The sequence below is a fragment of the Phytophthora sojae genome (assembly GCF_000149755.1).
Source record: "Phytophthora sojae unplaced genomic scaffold PHYSOscaffold_1, whole genome shotgun sequence".
Classification (NCBI taxonomy): domain Eukaryota; phylum Oomycota; class Peronosporomycetes; order Peronosporales; family Peronosporaceae; genus Phytophthora; species Phytophthora sojae.
In genome coordinates, this window is record NW_009258115.1 from 12,135,063 (window position 1) to 12,153,185 (window position 18,123).

General features: G+C 56.8%; 8 protein-coding genes across 8 annotated transcripts; 2 read left to right on the forward strand and 6 right to left on the reverse strand.

Annotated features, from left to right (window-relative positions):
- Nucleotides 1-1,131: 1,131 nt before the first annotated feature.
- On the reverse strand, nucleotides 1,132-2,349 carry PHYSODRAFT_553371 (hypothetical protein; the record flags this gene model as incomplete). The annotated part of the gene is made up of 1 exon (XM_009519306.1): nucleotides 1,132-2,349. One exon carries the CDS (start codon nucleotides 2,347-2,349, stop codon nucleotides 1,303-1,305), a length of 1,047 nt encoding a protein of 348 aa, XP_009517601.1. The 3' UTR covers nucleotides 1,132-1,302.
- Nucleotides 2,350-2,556: 207 nt separating this feature from the next.
- PHYSODRAFT_344224 (hypothetical protein) lies at nucleotides 2,557-4,470 on the forward strand (the record flags this gene model as incomplete). Its single annotated transcript, XM_009519307.1, has 1 exon — nucleotides 2,557-4,470. One exon carries the CDS (start codon nucleotides 2,557-2,559, stop codon nucleotides 4,468-4,470), a length of 1,914 nt encoding a protein of 637 aa, XP_009517602.1.
- Nucleotides 4,471-4,635: 165 nt separating this feature from the next.
- Nucleotides 4,636-5,562, reverse strand: PHYSODRAFT_295160 (hypothetical protein; the record flags this gene model as incomplete). The annotated part of the gene is made up of 1 exon (XM_009519308.1): nucleotides 4,636-5,562. The coding sequence occupies one exon, from the start codon at nucleotides 5,560-5,562 to the stop codon at nucleotides 4,636-4,638; it is 927 nt and encodes a 308-aa protein (XP_009517603.1).
- Nucleotides 5,563-6,078: 516 nt separating this feature from the next.
- On the reverse strand, nucleotides 6,079-7,410 carry PHYSODRAFT_474019 (hypothetical protein; the record flags this gene model as incomplete). The annotated part of the gene is made up of 1 exon (XM_009519309.1): nucleotides 6,079-7,410. One exon carries the CDS (start codon nucleotides 7,408-7,410, stop codon nucleotides 6,079-6,081), a length of 1,332 nt encoding a protein of 443 aa, XP_009517604.1.
- Nucleotides 7,411-8,863: 1,453 nt separating this feature from the next.
- On the reverse strand, nucleotides 8,864-11,142 carry PHYSODRAFT_349499 (hypothetical protein; the record flags this gene model as incomplete). Its single annotated transcript, XM_009519310.1, has 5 exons — nucleotides 8,864-9,137; nucleotides 9,219-9,960; nucleotides 10,063-10,465; nucleotides 10,542-10,661; nucleotides 10,744-11,142. The coding sequence occupies 5 exons, from the start codon at nucleotides 11,140-11,142 to the stop codon at nucleotides 8,864-8,866; spliced, it is 1,938 nt and encodes a 645-aa protein (XP_009517605.1).
- A 179-nt stretch (nucleotides 11,143-11,321) lies between these two features.
- Nucleotides 11,322-12,190, reverse strand: PHYSODRAFT_353748 (hypothetical protein). The gene is made up of 4 exons (XM_009519311.1): nucleotides 11,900-12,190; nucleotides 11,778-11,791; nucleotides 11,654-11,674; nucleotides 11,322-11,562 (listed from the first exon to the last, which is right to left on the reverse strand). The coding sequence occupies exons 1-4, from the start codon at nucleotides 12,155-12,157 to the stop codon at nucleotides 11,427-11,429; spliced, it is 429 nt and encodes a 142-aa protein (XP_009517606.1). The 5' UTR covers nucleotides 12,158-12,190; the 3' UTR covers nucleotides 11,322-11,426.
- A 174-nt stretch (nucleotides 12,191-12,364) lies between these two features.
- On the forward strand, nucleotides 12,365-13,715 carry PHYSODRAFT_392472 (hypothetical protein; the record flags this gene model as incomplete). The annotated part of the gene is made up of 5 exons (XM_009519312.1): nucleotides 12,365-12,404; nucleotides 12,639-12,715; nucleotides 12,771-12,916; nucleotides 13,363-13,614; nucleotides 13,676-13,715. Coding segments are annotated over 5 exons (555 nt in total), but the record flags the coding sequence as incomplete, so codon positions are not given.
- A 436-nt stretch (nucleotides 13,716-14,151) lies between these two features.
- Nucleotides 14,152-17,949, reverse strand: PHYSODRAFT_472166 (hypothetical protein; the record flags this gene model as incomplete). The annotated part of the gene is made up of 3 exons (XM_009519313.1): nucleotides 14,152-14,369; nucleotides 14,661-15,196; nucleotides 15,299-17,949. The coding sequence occupies 3 exons, from the start codon at nucleotides 17,947-17,949 to the stop codon at nucleotides 14,152-14,154; spliced, it is 3,405 nt and encodes a 1,134-aa protein (XP_009517608.1).
- Nucleotides 17,950-18,123: the final 174 nt, after the last annotated feature.

The following is an 18,123-nucleotide window of genomic DNA, read 5'->3' on the forward strand; positions in this document are numbered from 1 at the left end:
GACCGGGATTTACTTGCAAACATTCGGTTGTTGTCCTCCTGCATTGGAGAAAATCTCCACAGCCAACCGTGTACAGGCATTCAAGTACGGTCATGCATTTCTCGCAATATCTCACCAGAAGTGGAAATGCTTCTTAAAAACATGAATTTTCATCAGAGTATCGGCTCGATAGAAAACTCTTTCAACCTTTCACGCAGTATTGTCCATGAATCCGCGAGAAGACTATCGCTTATGTCGATTTCGGGCCGGGTGTCACGAAATGTTTCGCGTGCTCTAAGCTTTCAGGCGAAGGTGGCGGCCGCGCCGGCTACTTTCGAGTTGACGGTCTTGCCCACATCCAGGAACGAGGTTCAAGAGTCGATGGACAGCAACCTCGATATTCTCCGTGAATCGCTTGAGGTGCTATTCACGAACGAATGCATTGTTTTGACGGAGTACCTGGAAAGTATAGTACCTATGCGAATTATATGCTCGTGATGGTACACCTTCCTAGTGCTAGATACCATGCCGAACTGTTCGGCATCTCCACCGAGAACGTCGATAGCATTGTGCAGAACGTGTTCGTCTACGCGGTGTTGGAAATGGCGTCGCTCATGGCTCTCGCAGTTGTCATGGGGCGAAACTGCGGTATTCGCGTACTGTATCAATTGGCGTTTGTCATGGAGACCCACGCCACGCTTGTGCAGCCGAAACTTGTGCTCTGGGTGTTGATAACTCTAACCTACCAAGTAACACACTTTGGTACGTTGTTTTTGAAATGTATTGTGTTCTAAAAAGCTTGCTGATTGAGCTCATGGCCCGACTTGTTTGTTTGGATGGACATTCAGGAGTCGACTTCTCGTTTAAGTTTGATTGGGTTGGTTCGTGAGTACTGTGGACTTCTAAAATGTACTTCACCTTCTGCCACAAGTGATGCTTGGGCGTATCGATTCAATTGTACATTATGAAATGCATTCCCAAGCCGATGTAAGATATCGAGTTTTGTTGCGCACTTTGGTACGCTTGACTCGAAAGATGCCAAACATTTGTGCCTTTCCAAGTGCACTCTTCATTTCGTTTCAAGTGGATCGGAATCTGACCATGGCAAGTAAAAATCACAACGAGGAGTGCGTTGCATCGTATCCTCGGTATCTTCACCGCACCTTCATGTATTGCTAGATTTCCTGAGTCTCGCCATACCTCTGACGCTTCCTAATTGCAGCTGACCAAATAACCCCCACGAATGCGTGTCTCTATTACTAAGCACCGGAGAGCGGATCACCTTCCAAGCGATATGGATGAACAAACAGCATTGCCGCGTTATTACGCCAGCTCCTTGTCCAGTCCGCGGAAGTAGGCTGGTCTGCGCACCCACGTGCGGGGCAGCACTTCCTCGTTCGTGGCCAGACGCAGCGTGCGGCTCTCGTCGCGCAACAGCAGGTGTTTCTTCTTGGTGGTGATGTCCTTGACGGCGAGGCGGAACTTGGCCTTGGACTCGCTGTTCTTGGGGTTGGCGAAGCTCTTCTGCAGCGTGATCTTGTTGTTGCCGGCCAGCCGCTGCAGCTCCAGCGCCTCCTCGGGGTACAGCTGGTCCGTGTGTCCGTGCTTGCCCATGCGGCGCACGAGCGGCGGGTAGCCCTCGAACTCGTCGCTGAGGAAGAAGAAGTCGGGGTTCCTGAAGGCCTCGTCGTCGATGCCCATGAGCACGGCCTCCTCGCTGGCGCTCAGCGCCTCGTCAGGCTGCGTGGCCTCCTCCTCCTGTCGTGCGCGCTTCTTGAGGCGCGCGACCTCCTTGTCGTTGCCGGCGGCCTCGGCGTCCGCGAGCTTCTTGGCCTGCTCCTTCTGCTCCTTCAGGGTCTTGTCCTTGGCCTCCTGCACCTTGGCGCGGAACTCCTCGGGCGTGAGCTCGGCCTCCATGCGCTTCATCCAGATGATGGCCTCCACGCGGGGCTTGGCCAGGTGGAACTTGCGGGCCAGCACCGTGGGCGTCCACTTGAGCGGGTTCTCCATGAACAGCTCCATCACCAGCTCGTCCAGCTCCTCGTTCTCCTCCACGCCGCCCTTGTTGACGTCGGCGATGGCGTCCACCTCAATGTCGCCGTCCTTTCCCTCGCCGTCCTCCTTGTCGCCATCGGCGTCGTCACCCTCCGCTGCATCCTCGTCCTTGTCCGCCTTGTCCCCGTCCGCCAGGTCCAGGAAGCGCGACGGCGTCGACTCAGTCGACTCGAAGCGCACGGAGCCCGTGCAGCGGGCCACAGCGTGAGCCGGAGCGGCCGAGCGCAGCTGGCAAGCCACGCGCGCAGTGGCCAACGTGCTGCGCGAGCTGCGGCGCGCCGTGCGCACCAGAACGCGACCCCAGGCGTGCTGCATCTTCCTCCTGACAAGCTGCGGTGGCAAAGTGAGCTGCTCGTCTTTTGGAAGGCTCTGGGCCGCCCGTGTGGTCATGCAACCGGTGCCATACCGGTAGGTGCAGAATCAGAAAATGACTCTCAGACTCAGAAAGTACTCGATAAATATCTATACCGAAGAAACCGGTTAGATGTGTCGGTAGCTTCGGCTCATTCGCCATCGTCTGCGATGCCGGTGAAGGCTCTGGTGGCGCGCTTCCTGCGGCGGCACCTGGTGCTGGCCGTGTTCCTCGTGGCGGCCTCCATCATCGCCGCTATTGTGTACGAGGTGACGGGCGGCGGCAAGCCCAAGGCCTGGAGCTACGACGCGCCCGAGCTCAACGCCGTGGACCTGGAGGGCCCCGATCGGCCGCGCAGCCTCTGGACGGACGACGACTTCGAGTGTCTCGGCTGGCGCGCGACCCACAACTGCGACCCGTACGGGCCCCGGGATGAGGCGCGCGACCGCGCGTGCGGCGAGCGCATGCCGCGCTCCAGCGGCTACTGCGAGGTGCGCAACCGCACGAGCGGCGAGGTGCTGCGCGTCATGCTGGCCACGTGCAAGAGCTGGCAGTGGTATCTCGTGCCCCAACTGTCGTGCAACGACGCCCGCAACTTCACGGACTTCAGCATCCTCGCGGCCAGCTACGCGCACCCGCCGCCGGAGCTGCCGCCTCCTGTTCCGACCAAGAACTCGGCCGAGCAGGACGCGCAGCAGGACAAGCGAGGTATCGTTATGATCGCCTACCCCAAGGTGGTAGCGGGGGTCTACGCCATTGTGAGGACACTCAGGTCGCTGGGTTGTGCTCTGCCCGTGGAGGTGTGGATCGATCCGACGGAGATGAGGGCCAAGCATTCCGTCTTGGTGGAGCTGGTCAAGTACTATAACGTGCTGGTGAGGGTGATCCGCGACCCGAATGCGTCCAAGTTCCACGGTAAACCGTACGCGATCTACCACTCAAGGTTCGAGAGCGTGCTGTGGCTGGACTCGGACAACATCCCCGTGCGTGACCCGACGTATCTGTTTGAAGCGCCCGAGTTTGTCAAGCATGGAGCCATCTTCTGGCCAGACTTCTGGAGACCGGCGATCGATACGCCCTTCAATGTGCATCAGCAGAGTGCGCTGTGGACGCTACTGGACATGCCGTTCACGGACATGTTTGAGCAGGAGAGTGGGCAGTTGCTTGTGAACCGGTCGCGATCCCAGGCAGCGCTCTCGAAACTCATGTTCTACTCGTCGCACATGCCGCGGCTGATCACGGACTGGCAACTTGTCTGGGGTGACAAGGATTTGTTCCGCCTGGCGTGGCTGAACACATCCACACCGTTCTACATGGTGCAGCATCTTGTAGCACTCGGCGGACTCTACGACGCGGACGAAGACTTCTTCTGCGGCGTCTCAATGATTCAGCGGGATCCAGTGGGTGACATCATATTCATGCATCGGAACCAAGCAAAGCTTACAGGTCGTCGCGACCAGAAGCCGCTTATGACGCACTTGCAGAAGTTTACGGGCGGTGATGGCACGGCGGCGTCGCTGGCCCGCGAGTTGGACAAGTACCGGGTGTCGTGCAAGATGCGCCGCCTAGGCCAGTACACGTGCTTTATGCTCAACCCGCGCACACCTGACGGCAATGGCACTCCATCACTGATTGTCAGCTTAGAGAGCACGAAGTACTTGCAGATAGAGCAGCATGCTATCGGATTCTCGATCGAAGGCCGCGGGCTGTTCAACAAGGAAGAGGAGGCCGAGGTGGCCAAGATGGAGGCTGACGTGCAGGCGACGCAGGATGAGGAGACTGCGGCGATTATTGCAGCACGCGAACGGTCAGAGAAGCAGACGCGCGGGATCTTTGGTATCGTTGTAGTGGTCGCGCTGGGTCTGTGGCTACGGTACCAGTGGATACGGCGATGCAGGAAGAGCCGGCCTAAGCTCGAAACTAAATACTCTTCGGTGGCGTCCGCAGAAGCTTCTTCCTCTCACGTAGCTGTGGTGGTGGACCCTTCTTCGCCAGAGACGTCTCGGCCGTCCACCGCTGTATTTTCAGGAACGACCTTCAACTCACGGCGACGCAATTCTTCCTTCCAGATCGACGATAAATGAGCGAGAGGTAAGGCGATAGATGCAGATACAACTTAGACTTTGAAAAGCCTAGCAAATAGCCAAATTCTATTCCACGGCTTTCACCTAGAACAAAATAACTCGCTCGCTCTGCCCACCGTGCCGTTGACGTGTGGATGCATGCATCCGATTGACAAGGAGTGTGTCCTATTCGAGTCTTAGACACTTCAACGCGCTGGCCAGAAGAGTACGAATACGCCCGCATACCGAATTCCAAGGACCATGGTGGCCTTCTCCTTGATGCTCGGTCGACGGCGGGTGTTCGACTGGACTGGAGTCGATGCAGATCGTGGTGGTTTGTTGCTGAGTGGCATCGGTTCCGCTTGCGTCGACCTCGTCTGGTTCCAACATGGTTTTCTTTCGGGGGTTTGGCTTTGACTTCGGTATCGTAGTTCGGTAGCACTCCATCGCTGCCTCAATTTTCACCCACGCCGGCGAGTTGGTCGTTAAGAGGCAAAAGGAGGCCTGCCCAGATTCTAGCCACGTGTGCTGATCGACGGCAGTGACGATACCGACGAAGCGAATTGGATCCAGGGTAAGAACTGGAGCACCGATTAAATGTCTGGCGTTCTTCTGCGTGCAGTCGTAGAGGTTGTCCGCTGCTGCTGGAAGAGCTGACGTGGGCGCGAAGATTGATAATTGTGCCCCAGTTAAACGTCTCACTCCAGCCCTTACCAGCAAGGATAAACTGTTCGCCATCGTGTAACTCATCATTCGGTTCCAGAAGATAAGGCGTCGACCCCCACTTCCACAGTGATACGCCGTGCTCGTTAAAATCTTCAACATGCTCAATGAGAAGCTTCGGGTACCGATCGACAAGCTCCAGGTCATCAGATCCAATCCACGTGACGCGTCGACATTCCACTGCCGGGCTCGGGAAACATCGCAGGCGGTGAGGAAAAAACCATTCTCCGAGATGAAGAACCCCGTACTGTGCCCACCCTTCGTCTCGCCGGACGACAGGATTCTTGCCATGCACCAATTGGCATACAGACCCACCGCTCGGGCCTCGCCATCTCCGTAGACCTGTCGCCTCGCCGATTCCTCCTTCCTCGTTCTCTCAAGCTGGATCATGTCAAATTACCTCTCCTTGTTCTACTGGGTTTTGCTTCGATCGAAAGTGACTTGAATCGTGTTGAACCACTTTCAGCATCGTTCAATGAAGTTCGTGTTCATGTTAATCAACAAGTTGGTGCATTAATCAAGGGCTGGCTCGGTAAAGCAAACAGTGGTGAATCCCAACAAGAACAAGGTACGCTCGGGGCAGGGAAGACAAGGGGGCTTGATGATAGTCGGTAAGTGATAGTATTGTATTGTTGGGACTTTTAAAAGAGAAAGCAGACTAATAGTAGCAGGGCGCCGTCTCTCGCTAGTTCTACCCCCGAGGCTGAGCTCTTCTTCCTCTGTTGAAAGAACTGGTAGACCCTGCTGCTACAATCCGTCTTGAGTGATAATCTGTCCTGATAGGTCCAGGACCTCAGCGCCGACTCGCTGGGTGCAATGGTTTGGTTGGTTGGTGGGTTGGTTGGTTGTCCTCGCTCTTGTGTCTTCACTCTTCAGTCGAGCGTTTGGTTTGGTTGATCTTTGATCTTAGTGCACAAACTGCTGCTGGTCATCCGCCACGAAGTTCGAGTCGAAGTAGATCTTCTGGGGGCGCTGGAATCCGTTGAAGTCCGAGCCGGCCGCGCACGTGTAGGCGCCCATGCTCGGGAACAGGATCCACTGGCCGATGTCCATGAGCGGCAGCTGCACCTCCTTCATGATGCAGTCCATGCCGTCGCAGGTCGGGCCCCAGATACTGGCCTTGTGCATCGGCGTGGCGTCCGGCGAGGCGGCATCCGACAGAATCACAGGCTGGATCGACGGGTGGTCGTAGACCATGCAGTTGAACGAGGCGTACAAGCCGTCGTTCACAAAATACATATAGTTGGGTACTTGTCCCGTGGCGGCCGCGGCGCTGGCGAGCACGGGCGGCTGGCCGGGGACGTCAAAAGTGGGGGCCACCTTGCGGCCGATCACGTTGACCGCAAGCGTGTGCGTGGAGGCGGCGAAGAAGCGGCCGGGCTCCGAGATGACCTGCACGCCGCTGCCCTGCGGGAAGTGCTCGGCCAGCGCCTTCTTGAGTTCGCGCGCGCAGTCCTCGAACCGGATCGGGGCGCTCTCCGAGCCGGGGAAGCCGCCGCCGATGTCCAGCAGGTTGAAGTTGAAGCCGAGCGCGTGGCCCATGTCGAAGACCTTGCGGGCGCGGGCCACGGCGTTCGAGTAGGCCTCGACGTTGAAGCAGCCGCTGCCGACGTGGAAGCTGACGCCGATGACGTCGAGGTTGAGCGCCTTGGCGTGGGCCAGGATGTCCGGGCAGTCGTGCACCATGGCGCCGAACTTGGTGCCGAGGCGGCAGATGGAGTTGGAGTCGTCCACGTACACGCGCAGCACGAGCTTGGCGTTGGGGTTGATGCTGTGGATCTTGGTGAGTTCATCCTGCGAGTCGAACGTCATGGTGTCGACGCCGTGCGCCTGCGCGTAGGCGATCTGCGAGCCCTGCTTGCACGGGTTGGCGTAGATGATGTCGCTGGCCGGGACGCCGTTGCCAAGCACGGAGCTGATCTCCGTCTGGCTGGCGCAGTCGAAGCCTGCTCCGAGGCGGGCCAGGCCCTCGATCAGGGCCGGGTCCGGGTTGCACTTGACGGCGTAGTACGGCCGCACCTCGGGCAGGTACTGGTGCCAGAGCTTGAAGCGCTCGTCCACGGCGGCCGTGTCCACGACGTAGAAGGCGTCGCGCTGGCTGCCGGGGGCGGTCCCAAGGCTCTGGATCTGCGTCTGCAGCTGCGCCAGCATGGGCACGCTGAGCTGCAGGCGCTGCAGCAGCTCGGGCGGCGGCTTGGCGTTCGTGGAGGCCGTGGCCAGGTCGCTGGGCAGCAGCATGGCGCGGGCCGCCTGCGTGCTGAGGCAGCGGGAAGCGGATCGCTCGTGGCCGAAGCGACTGGCCAGGCGCGACGCGCTCGTGAGCAGCGCGCTGCTGCGGGGGCCTCGGAGGAGCAGGGCCATGGCGAGGCGAGCGAGGCGGCGGGGGGCGGGGAGCGTGCGAAGCGGACGCGGGTGCGCAGGCGCGGGCCAAATCGGAAATGAACCGAGCTGCGCGCGGCTCGCGGATTAACGGATGGAGCGGGCAAAAACCACCAACAACGGGCCGTCAGGTTGTTGCAGTGACCAGAGCGCCGACTGTGACATCGAGTTCGAGGGCATTCGGCTCGAGCCAAACACTCCGTGGTTCGGATCTTTGACTGGCGCGCAGTATGTATGGCGCGAGGCGCGGCGCTGATTGGCTCGTGCGCCCCGCCCAGCCGTTACGAGTTGAAGCTGAATAAAGAATCGGCCAAAAAAGGCAACTTCGACTTGTCCAAAGTGGGTTTCAGCGATGTGCGACGAGGGAAACCCCGCTGACACGCTTTGCTTGCAAGCGACTGAGACTCAGTCTGAGTTGATTCACGCTCGGTATAAATACCCCGAGTGAGTGTGTGGGTGTACCCGTCGCACTGGGACGGGCTGCGAATTCCAGGCGGAAAATAGCGCGGCATCGCACGCTGTTCGTCGGTTTTCAACGCGTCCTATGCGTCAAGAGGACTGGGAGCTCCAAACCTTCCTCCGTTTTCATGCCGAGAACGCGCTGCCCTGGACTGCAAACATCCTGCTGGCCCGCTAATTCGAGCGGCCTCCGTGACATGGTCGCATAGCTCATGCGCGCATTTCGCGCAAATTGGTCGAGTTTCAACACCGAAAAGATCGGAGCGATTACCGCCATCCTATCCTGAAGTTTACGTTGAAGCTGCGGCTAAGCTTCAGGTTTTGACCTCAGAACCTCAGCCAACGGCTCTCGGCCTGATTCGTCGACGATCCTAAGATGGCACTCAGCTCTATTTTGCATTCCGCTCCACCCTGTCGAAGCGTGCGCATCCGCCCTCGGGACACCATTGCACAACTCGCTTGCTTGCGCGAGGTCCGGTGCCAATGGAGAGCGCTGCGTGTCGAATATTTTGCCGAGAAAGCGGTTTCCGCGCAGTGGTGACGTTACCACTGCGCGCGCGGCCTGTCTTCCTTCCGACACCTCACCATTGAAGCTGCTGGGCACACGCAGTCCGCGCTGCACTACAGAGCTGCGCAGGAAACTGCTCGCCCCGTTCTCATCTTTAGCAGTCCAATGAGGGGGGCGACTTCACCCCACAGCACGTGCGCTGCTGCTGCATGGGGCTGGACCTCGAGTCCATGGGACCAGAACTCCGTCGGACATGGGCGACGACGCAACGCCTCGCGAGAGCTAGCTGAGCAAGTGGAAGTAAAACGCTCTACAGTAGTTCCGTGCAGTTATCTCTCACTCGTCTTACGGCGACAGGTACTCACTCGCCTCCATCGACTCCTCCGGCTCCTCGGGATCCATCTGCTCCATCGAGTTGCTGAGCTCGTCCGGGTCTTCGCCACGCATCAGCTTCTCGAGGCGGTCCAGCCCGCGCAACGCGTCGGTAGACCCTGGGTTTAGACGCAGAGCTTGGTGGAAGTACTTGAGCGCTTCAGCGTACTGCTTGTCCATTGAATACACCGATGCCAGCTTGGTGAAGACTTCTTCCCGTGGGTGGCGCTCGCCCAGTGTCTGCAGTCTAGAGTATTTATTATCAAATGAGTTTGTTAGACAAACTGAGCAGAACCGATCAACAGGAAGATGCCTAGTTCACGCGTACCTTTCAATGGCACCGCGCAAGTTGCCCTCCTCAACCAGCAAGTCAGCAAGCGCGAAATTGGTCGAGAGCTTGCGAGGATCCATAGTCAGCGCCTTTTGTAGAGCCTGCCGTGCTTGCTCTCGACGATCGGAACTGAGCGCGAGCACGCTGCCGAACAGCACGAAGCTCTGCGCCTTCTGAGGGAACAACTTCACGACACTCTTGGCTGTTGCAAACGCCTCCTTGTACCGATTGACGCCAATTGCAAACAGGTCGCAGTAGCTGGTGATGATACCGGTGTACGCTTCTAGCGATCGCTTGAGCCGACATGCTTCCCAGAACGCTTTCAGTGCGAGTTGCGGGCGATTCAATCGCAACAGCAGCTCTCCACGCAGCAAGTGAGCTGGTGCGTGAAAATTCCGATCTTCAACAGCGCGCTCGCAGAACTGCAGTGCCGTCTCGTAGTCACCCTTTACATCATTGTAGTATGCTGCGGCAAGCCATGATTCGGTGCACGAGTCGCTGATCTGGAACAACTCCTGCACCAAGTCGTTCAGATTGGTCCGAGAGTTTCCTTTTCGCAAGCAATTGGCGTAGCTGTCCATAAACGCCAAATTCAATTCGTCAACTTGCCGTGCTCGCTTGAAGGTTATGTGGGCTTGATGCAGCAGTTCTTGGTCGATTTCAAGCGTCCCTCTGCGCAGCAAGCAGTGCAAGTTCTTTGGAAATACTCGATCCAGCGCGTTATATGCTTCAGTAGCAGCTGAGTGTATGTCAAACGTCATGCAAAACGGCGAGATAACGCATTAGACCACAGCGAGATTCCAGAAAGCGCCACCACGCAGACCCTTGTAGTGTGACGTACTTCGAAAATTCCCGCGCTCGTCACCCATGTGAGCTGCCACCAGCATCTGCATCCACTGTGCGTCTGTCGGAGACAGGATGGAGTTTGTTGCCCTCGTTGTCGCAGTAGCTTTGACATAGAATCGTTCGATCTCATGTTGTCGTGCGCCCGATTCCGCCCCCGCCAACCAAGCATTTTCACCAGCCTTCGTTGTTCCATCGGAGCCTGCAAACGCATCCGGAGACGCATCCTTAGCTGCCGCTAGCTTGGTGAGCGCCAAAGCTGCTTCGAGCGCGTATGGATTTTGCCGCAGCGCCGCGCTGTAGCTCTCCTCAGCCTTGTTCTGTAGCCCTTCGGTCACATACAACTTCCCAAGCAGCAAGTTCATGCTCAAGGTCCGTCCTTCCGGCGGTGTCGACTTCAACTACACAGAATAACACCTCTCCGTTAGATCGCTCGCTGTCTCAATCATTACATGATCTTCAAATCGACGGTACCACTTCAATAGCTTCGTGCACGCAGTTGAGCTGCACGTAGCACCTGGCCACTTTCAGCTTCACCTCCTGCTCGTCCTCGTTCGTCACGACACTCAGATCTCTGCAACTGTGGTGGTAGTAACGCTGCGAAAGGCATAACCCACCACTTATTAGCCATCACCCATATAACGCCATACTTCCTGCCCCTCGGCAGCTTGCAACTCACAATGGCGCGCTTAAACTCGCGCTTGGCCAGCATCAAATCTGCAAACAGACGCAGCGTCTTGGCGTGGAAACCGGGCGACAGCGCTTGCGCGCTGCCCGCAGGTGCCTCAAAGTGCTCCATCGTCCTCCGTGACAGGAAACTCTCTTCTGATGCAGCGCGCGCGTCGCTCCTGCTACTGTGAGGCTCGGAATCCGATGGAAACAGCGCTACGGACACCAAAAGTTCGCCTAGAATCTGCGCCGAGTCCACGTTTCCGCTGCGAACAAAGAGCTCCAACTGCTGCTGCATCATCTCAGCGTCGAAGAGGGCACCCTGGTGGACGCTACTCCGAGCCTCAGAGCTCTCGGAGAGCGCTGGAGGCAGCTCATTAGCGCGCCGCTTCTTACTCGGCCGCTCCATTATTTTCTAAGTACACTAAGTTCGTCTTAGGTTCGAGCTTACGGCGGAAGAGGTGTCCGCTGTCGTCCCCTTCGTAATGGAACTTGTCAGTGAGTGGTGAGCAGCGCATTGACCTGTAACCTGGGGTATCAGATATCGGTGGTGAGTCTGACATAATGTAGGGAAGGCAGGGCCGAGAGACACCGGAACAACTACGTCACATTCTCATTTTACGATTCTGCTGCAGCCTGCTCGGGTCCAGCATAAAGAACGGGTTGTGCGATATGATGAGCATCCTCGTTCATTTACAGCTCGTCGCTGTTGCCCTTGATCTCGAGCAGCTCGACGTCGAACACCAGCGTGGCCTTGCCGGGGATCTTCGGGGGCGAGCCGCGGTCGCCGTAGCCCATGTTCGACGGGATCGTCAGACGACGCTTCTCACTGAGAATGGACAGCAGAAACAGCAAACAGCACCAGCAAGTCAGCAATAAATAATTACCAAGCAACAGAATATGCACGCAGCAGTACGCACCCGACACACATGTTCACCAGTCTGCAAAAACGACATCAACGGCAAAAGCACAACACAAATGCCAGCACGTTAGCCTCCTCTACACTGCACGCATCACCTCATAACTAATTTGCACAGTACGCACCCTTGGTCCCAGCCCTGCTTCCATCAACACACAACATTCCGCCAAAAACCATTCGAGTGACGTCAGTCAGTACACTGCAACAGCATAGTAAATCCCCACATATGATACCGGCAGTGACCGACCTTAATAACGCGGCCGGCGCCCAGCGGGAACTCGAAGGGCTGATTGCGGTCCAGGCTCGAGTCGAACTTGGAGCCGTCCTTGCGCAGCGTGCCCGTGTAGTGCATCGACAGCACGTCGCCCAGCTGACTCTTCTTGGGGCACTCCTCGGGGCGGTACTTGACGCCGATGCGCAGCTGCGCGTCCGGCGGCAGGTCGTCCTTGGCCTGCACCTGCACCGCCGCCATCACCGCCGCCACGAGAATCGCCGTCCACTTCATCTTCGAGTTTTCTGCTGCTCTTGCCTATTGCTCGAGGTTTTCGGTTGTGGATCGACATGTTGAAAGAGCGCAACGTCGAGCTCCAAGTGGTCAGACGTCATTGGCCGAAAGTCGAAGCCAATCAGAGAAGAGAAGATGTGATCCACTTCAACTGCGCAACGTCGCTTCGTGCAGCACAAAAGGGGACCGACCAACATGGTGTGGCCGTGGACTGAGGAGTTCGCGCGGGCGGTGCAGAGCGGCTCGGGTTGGCGATAGCACATGCGATGGCTGTGCGGATTAATGCATGATGGTTAACCTGTTTGTGGTGGTGGTAGCTGATCTGGAGGGTGTCCAAGCTCGCGAGCAAGCTGCGGGCAAGATCAGGTCCATTGTGACCGAGGCGGCGGCGGTGGAGACTCCAAATGCAGAGCAAAATGACGGTATTATAAACAGAGACAATGTTGGGGAAGAACTACACTAATGTATTGGTGTCACTTAGCGATCTATCGGCTGTTGGATTCCTGCCGAGTGTTCATGCGGGACCGACGCGGCATCGACCAGTTGCTATCTGCAGAGGTACTAGTTCCATCACCATAGCCTACTAATCTGCACGCTAATGGCATTGGTGAAGGCACTGGATAGTTTCCTTGTGTTAGGTGAAGACCCGAGTTGGAGCCCACGCGTGCGCGAAGAAGCGCTCAAGTGCATGATTAACTCCGTCTACTCGCGGCCCGAGTTCGTGTCCGAGACGCTTATTGCAAAGGGGATTGTGACTCGGTTGCTCGGAATATCGAAGTGTGGAGGCACTGCGTCGCTACATTGGTTGGTTTGGAAAGTCTTGCTGGTGTCTTGTGAAGCGCCGGAAGTGCCTCGCTATTTGAGCACGTCACTCGAAGCCTGGCAGCTCATTCATGCGGTAATGTGGTGCATCGCCAGCAGACCGATGGCCACTCCAGCTAATGTTGCTGTGTGATATGCGTTTTGTAGACACTCTTTTACGCCTTCAAACATGGGAACCAGACAGGAATCGTCGTGGGCGACCGCGCAACTTTACTTCTTGACTTGGTCAGGCTGGTCACTGTGCTGGTAAATGACATGCAGTGGACAGCTGAACAGGAGAAACTACTTCCGGATGTATTCAATACCGTTCGCCAGTACGGTGCTTTAGATCTACAAACTGCATGGAATTAACTCACTGACCGAGTTTACTGGTACCTGCACAGACTTGGGGGACTGCTGTTGGAGATTCTCCGTTTCAAGCACCCGGAGATATCCCCGTTGAATGCCAACCTTGTCGAGCTCAAGAACAAGGCCATGGAGGTGTTCATGTTTCTGCCGGGGAGTCTCCTTGCCGCGTTCATTCAGCAGCAACACGGCGCGAATAAAGAGACCGGTGTAAGCGATGGATCTATGCTATCCCCAGTGATTGATCATCTACACGCAATGCTGTTGGTTGTTCGCATCGAGAAAACTCGGTTGGTGCGATCTTTTCATCCTTTGCCTACATTTTCTAGCTAACGTTGCAACTGTGTTTAGGCCGCTCAAAGAGATGCTGCCGACGCTGATTGTATGCCACAACATGGCCAAGACAGGGGATCCAGAGATTCTAGCCTGTTTCAAGAAGGCCATCCTCCCAGCAACCACGTCTGGTGATTTGGTTCCTATTGCGCCGCCTACGACAATTGACCGGACGAAGGCGTTCTTCTTCAAGCAGTTGAAGTTTTTCCTCACGTGCCTGGATACCGACGTCAGACGCTACGCCTCCGAATGGCTGTTCCTGCTCTGCAATGAGAACGGTAAGCTCTGTTCCCTGCTTGCCTTTAACCCATTATATTTTCTTGAGGGTTCGCCCTTTAACTTCATTTCAAAATCGCCACCCCGCCGAATAAAATAATAACGCTATCCATGTTATACTATATGCCCCCAGGAAAGGAATACACGCACCACACTGGAGTGGGGAACGCGATCGGGCTGCTTCGCATGAAAGGACTTGCGTAAGAGGTCGACAGCGGTTAAATATCCCCGACGCTGCCCATGGAAAGCATTCGCTGCTTGCGGATGTGGCTGCTCATACCCATTTCCTGTACCAGCTGGAACAAATCGCCCGAGTTCTTGATAAAGTATGGCGCCTGCGAGAGTTTCCGGCCCAGCGTGCACACGAATGTATTGACGGGGAAGCGATACCGCCCATCGTCAGGTTCATCGGTAGAGACCGATGTCGTTTGGCTTGCTAGCGCTTCAGTTTCCACAGTTTCTTTCTCCTCGTAAAGCTGCTTTTCAGAGATAGTCTTGTCCTTGTCGTCGATTTCGACTTGAGTCTGCTCCCCACCACTACCATCGCCCTCACCGCCATGGTCTGCTCTCGGAGGTGTAGCCAATGGTCCACTGCTGTAGGACGTGTTACCCGGAGAATCGTCTGCGGTTAAGCTTTGTAGGCCTGACGGTGGTGTAGTGCACACTTGGGCAGCATTCGGAGGACTTCCAGTTACGGATGCCTTCCCCTCTGACGGTGTAGTCGAACTGCCGCCACTCTGTGCTCCCGCGCCGTCTTCTAGTTTTGCGCGTGCAGTAGGAGGGCAAACAAGTGCCCAACAGGCTGCAGGGGTGTCTGGGAGTCTGTGAATTCCAAAGTTGTCGCCGTACTTCACCTTCATAGCCTTGAATAAAGCAGCAGACGGCGGGAAGTCCCGACGAGGAGTGAATTTACTCTTCTCAGTGATCTCGTCACGTCGCGCATTAGACGGCCGGTTGAGCATCGCCACAGGAAACATAGTTGCCGCGCCGTCGGAAATGGATGGCTTTGCCAAAGGTGTCAACTTGGTCATATTTTCTCCCAGCATGAGGAAATCTGCGTCATTAGGCTGCGAACTGAGTCGAGCCAACGACGCTGCAGCTGATAGACCTCCGCGCTCTCCAGGCGATCCTGCAGCAAGTGACGTCAAGCTGCCATCTCGTCCCAATAGACGTCTAAAGGCGTTGTACGACATGTCGTCACTGATATCACCAAAGCTGGAGGAACCGATTCCACCCTCGCTGTCGCCCGAGTCCTGGATAAAGCTTCGGCGATGACCAAATGAAGACGACGACGTATCTTCTGCCTCAATCTTCATCCCCACAAGTCCGTCTTGTTGCATTTGACTCTCCGACATATCGTCGAACTCGTCCTTCTCGAGCTGCCGGCAGTAAGCCTCCAAATCAATCGGCGGAGGGACCAGGAACGCGAACAAATCCTCATCGGTGCGGTCATCCCCAGAGGCGATAACCAGAACGAAATCGACCGGTTGTTTATCGTCCAGAACGTCCAACGAGCTTAGCGCCCCAGCATCCAAACTAAAACTTACAGAATCTTTCCTGCCGGCATGAATATAGTCACCGCCCGATTCCGATAGGTGTCGATCATCCAGGCTAAACTCCGGCATCTCGTCATCGGCTGGATTGTTGTAAAATCCACGCGGTTTCATCATCGGCGACGACTGCGAGTGCACCGGTTCTCCGAAGTACTCAGTCGTCACTGGATCCTCGCCCGGGAACAGCGTCGACCAGTTCATAAACTCCCAGATCCGCTCGAAAAGTGTCGCCTTGCTAACCTTCTGTGGTCGGACCTCAAGGTATCGATTTCCTGGGCACACCGACACCGGAAGCGCTCGTGTGATTTCACGCAATGAGACCAACAGCTCACTCGCCTGCCACAAACCGTGGTCCAAATCGCAATCGCGATAATGCCAAGCCACAGAGCTCTCCTTGCGCTCGATGTACGCGCCCGGGGTCCGTTCAGTGTAATACTCCAGCAACGGAACCACGTGCTCCCACCAACTCATGTCCATGTTGGGCACCATGCAGTGCCAATACTCATTTTTGCCGACCCACTTCACGTACACGCCGTACTCTGCTGCAAGAACGAGATTGCCAGACAAGCCGGCAAACCACTGTTCGCACACCGATGTGCTACGCGCGCTCACTAATACCACCGTGTTGCGCGGGTCCTTCGTCAGCATCGACAGCTGCCAGATGAGCTCTTGGGGCGGATAAGCCAGTTCCGGAATGGACGCTTCAGCCGCTAGCACACCTTCGTAGTTGATGAAGATCAGACGCCGCGACGACCGCGAGTACGCGGATGTCATATCCCGTCGACTCAACTCGCGTCCAGACACCGAGAGCGCGTTCTCTTCGCTGCATTCGTGAAGCTGCTCCAGGAAATTGTCCGCCCAATGCCACGACGTGAACGAACTCACGTAGCTGTACATGTGCTGGTGAGCACGCATCACTTCGTCGTTGTCCCGCAGAGATTCTTGCAGCGCGTCAGTGAGTTCTTCGGTATTCCATGGGTTCACCAGTCTTGCTCCGCCTAAGGACTGCGCGCAGCCGGCAAACTCGCTCAGAATCACGCGCGCATGCTTGCTTGTCGCCTCCCGGCAAACTATATATCCAAACGGAACAGTGTTCATGCCGTCACGGACCGGCGTGATCACTAACGCATCTGCCAGCGCGTACAACGCGATCAGAGCCTCCACTGCAATCTCTTTATTCAAATACTGCACAGGGCCTTCGGTACCGATATCTTGCAACTTGCTGTTGATACGTGACACGAGAGACTCAACTTGAGACTCGAGCGCCGACTCAAACACTGACGCACCCGTAACGATCTGCAAAAACACCACCTCCTTCGCGAGCTCCGGCTTCTGCGTGAACAGCTCCTCAACAGCCAGCAGCTTATGCACCAAACCTTTCGTCTGGTCAAGTTGATCTACACCGAGAATGACCTGTTTGCCGGCAAATTGGCTCTCGAGCTGCTTCATCTGCTCCTGCACCGAGTCCGACTGCACCATCGCAATGTACTTATCTGCGTCAATCCCCACGGGACAGATCGTCACGCGCGCAAAGTGTCCATTGTAGTCCACGCCCTTGTGACTGCTCTCCAGTCCGAGCAGGCGCACACACGCGCTCTGGAAATGCCGCGCGTACTCGTACGTCTGGAATCCAATCAGGTCGGCGCCTAATATCCCCGTCAAAATCTCCTCTCGGTTGTTGAGTATCCGGTACAGCTCCGCCGACGGGAACGGGATGTGCATGAAGAAGCCCAAGCAGATATTATCGTTCGGGAACAGGTTCTGCACCATTTGCGGCACCAGCGTCAAGTGATACCCCTGGATCCAGATCAAGTCTCCTTCCTCGTAAACTTCCTGCACTGCATCAGCGAACGCCTGGTTGGCAGCGACGTAGGCCTGCCACATTTTTTCCATACTGCGCTCATCCTCTTGTCCCCCCTCCATCATCTCGTGCTGGATAATCTGGTCGTCAGTCGTCGGCGGACACGAGTGGAACAGCGGCCACATGACGGTCTTGCAGAAGCCCTGGTAGTACAGTCGCTCGCGCTTCTCGTCCAGGAACACGGGGTAGTAGTTGCGGTCCTGCAGGAGCTGCTCCTTCAGCGTGTTCTGCTCGCTGGGCTCGATCTCGCCGTGCACGGAGCCGATCCAGACGCAGTCGTAGCTCTCGTGCAGCGACCGGAAGATCTCCATGGCACCGTTCAGACTCGCGTGCTCCGGGAACTCGGCACGCCACTGGGACTGCGCGTCCTCCGACACGAGCCAGAAGGGCAGCGTGCGCGTCACGAGCAGCACGCGGCGGCGGCGTCTCGAGCCTCTGCCGCCCGCGTCGTCGTCCGCGTCGACGTCTCCATCGGCTCCAGAGCCGCTCTCCTGCTCCGCCTTGACGCGCTTCTCGCGCACCTGGTTCAGCTTCGTGTAGAGCGCCGACAGCTCGCGCAGCAGCGCCGCCTCGCGCTCTTTGAAGCCCGCGCCGTCCGTCATATTGACTTATGCCTGTGTGGGTCGAGTTCTCTAGAATGAGAGAGAAGGAGAGAAGGAGCGACGAGGCGATTGCGACAAGGCGATGGCCGCGCAGCTGCAGCAACAACCTAGCTAGAAGAAGAACCAACGTAAGTAGTATCAATTGGCCGCCTTGCCTCGGGTGGGGTCCGGTAC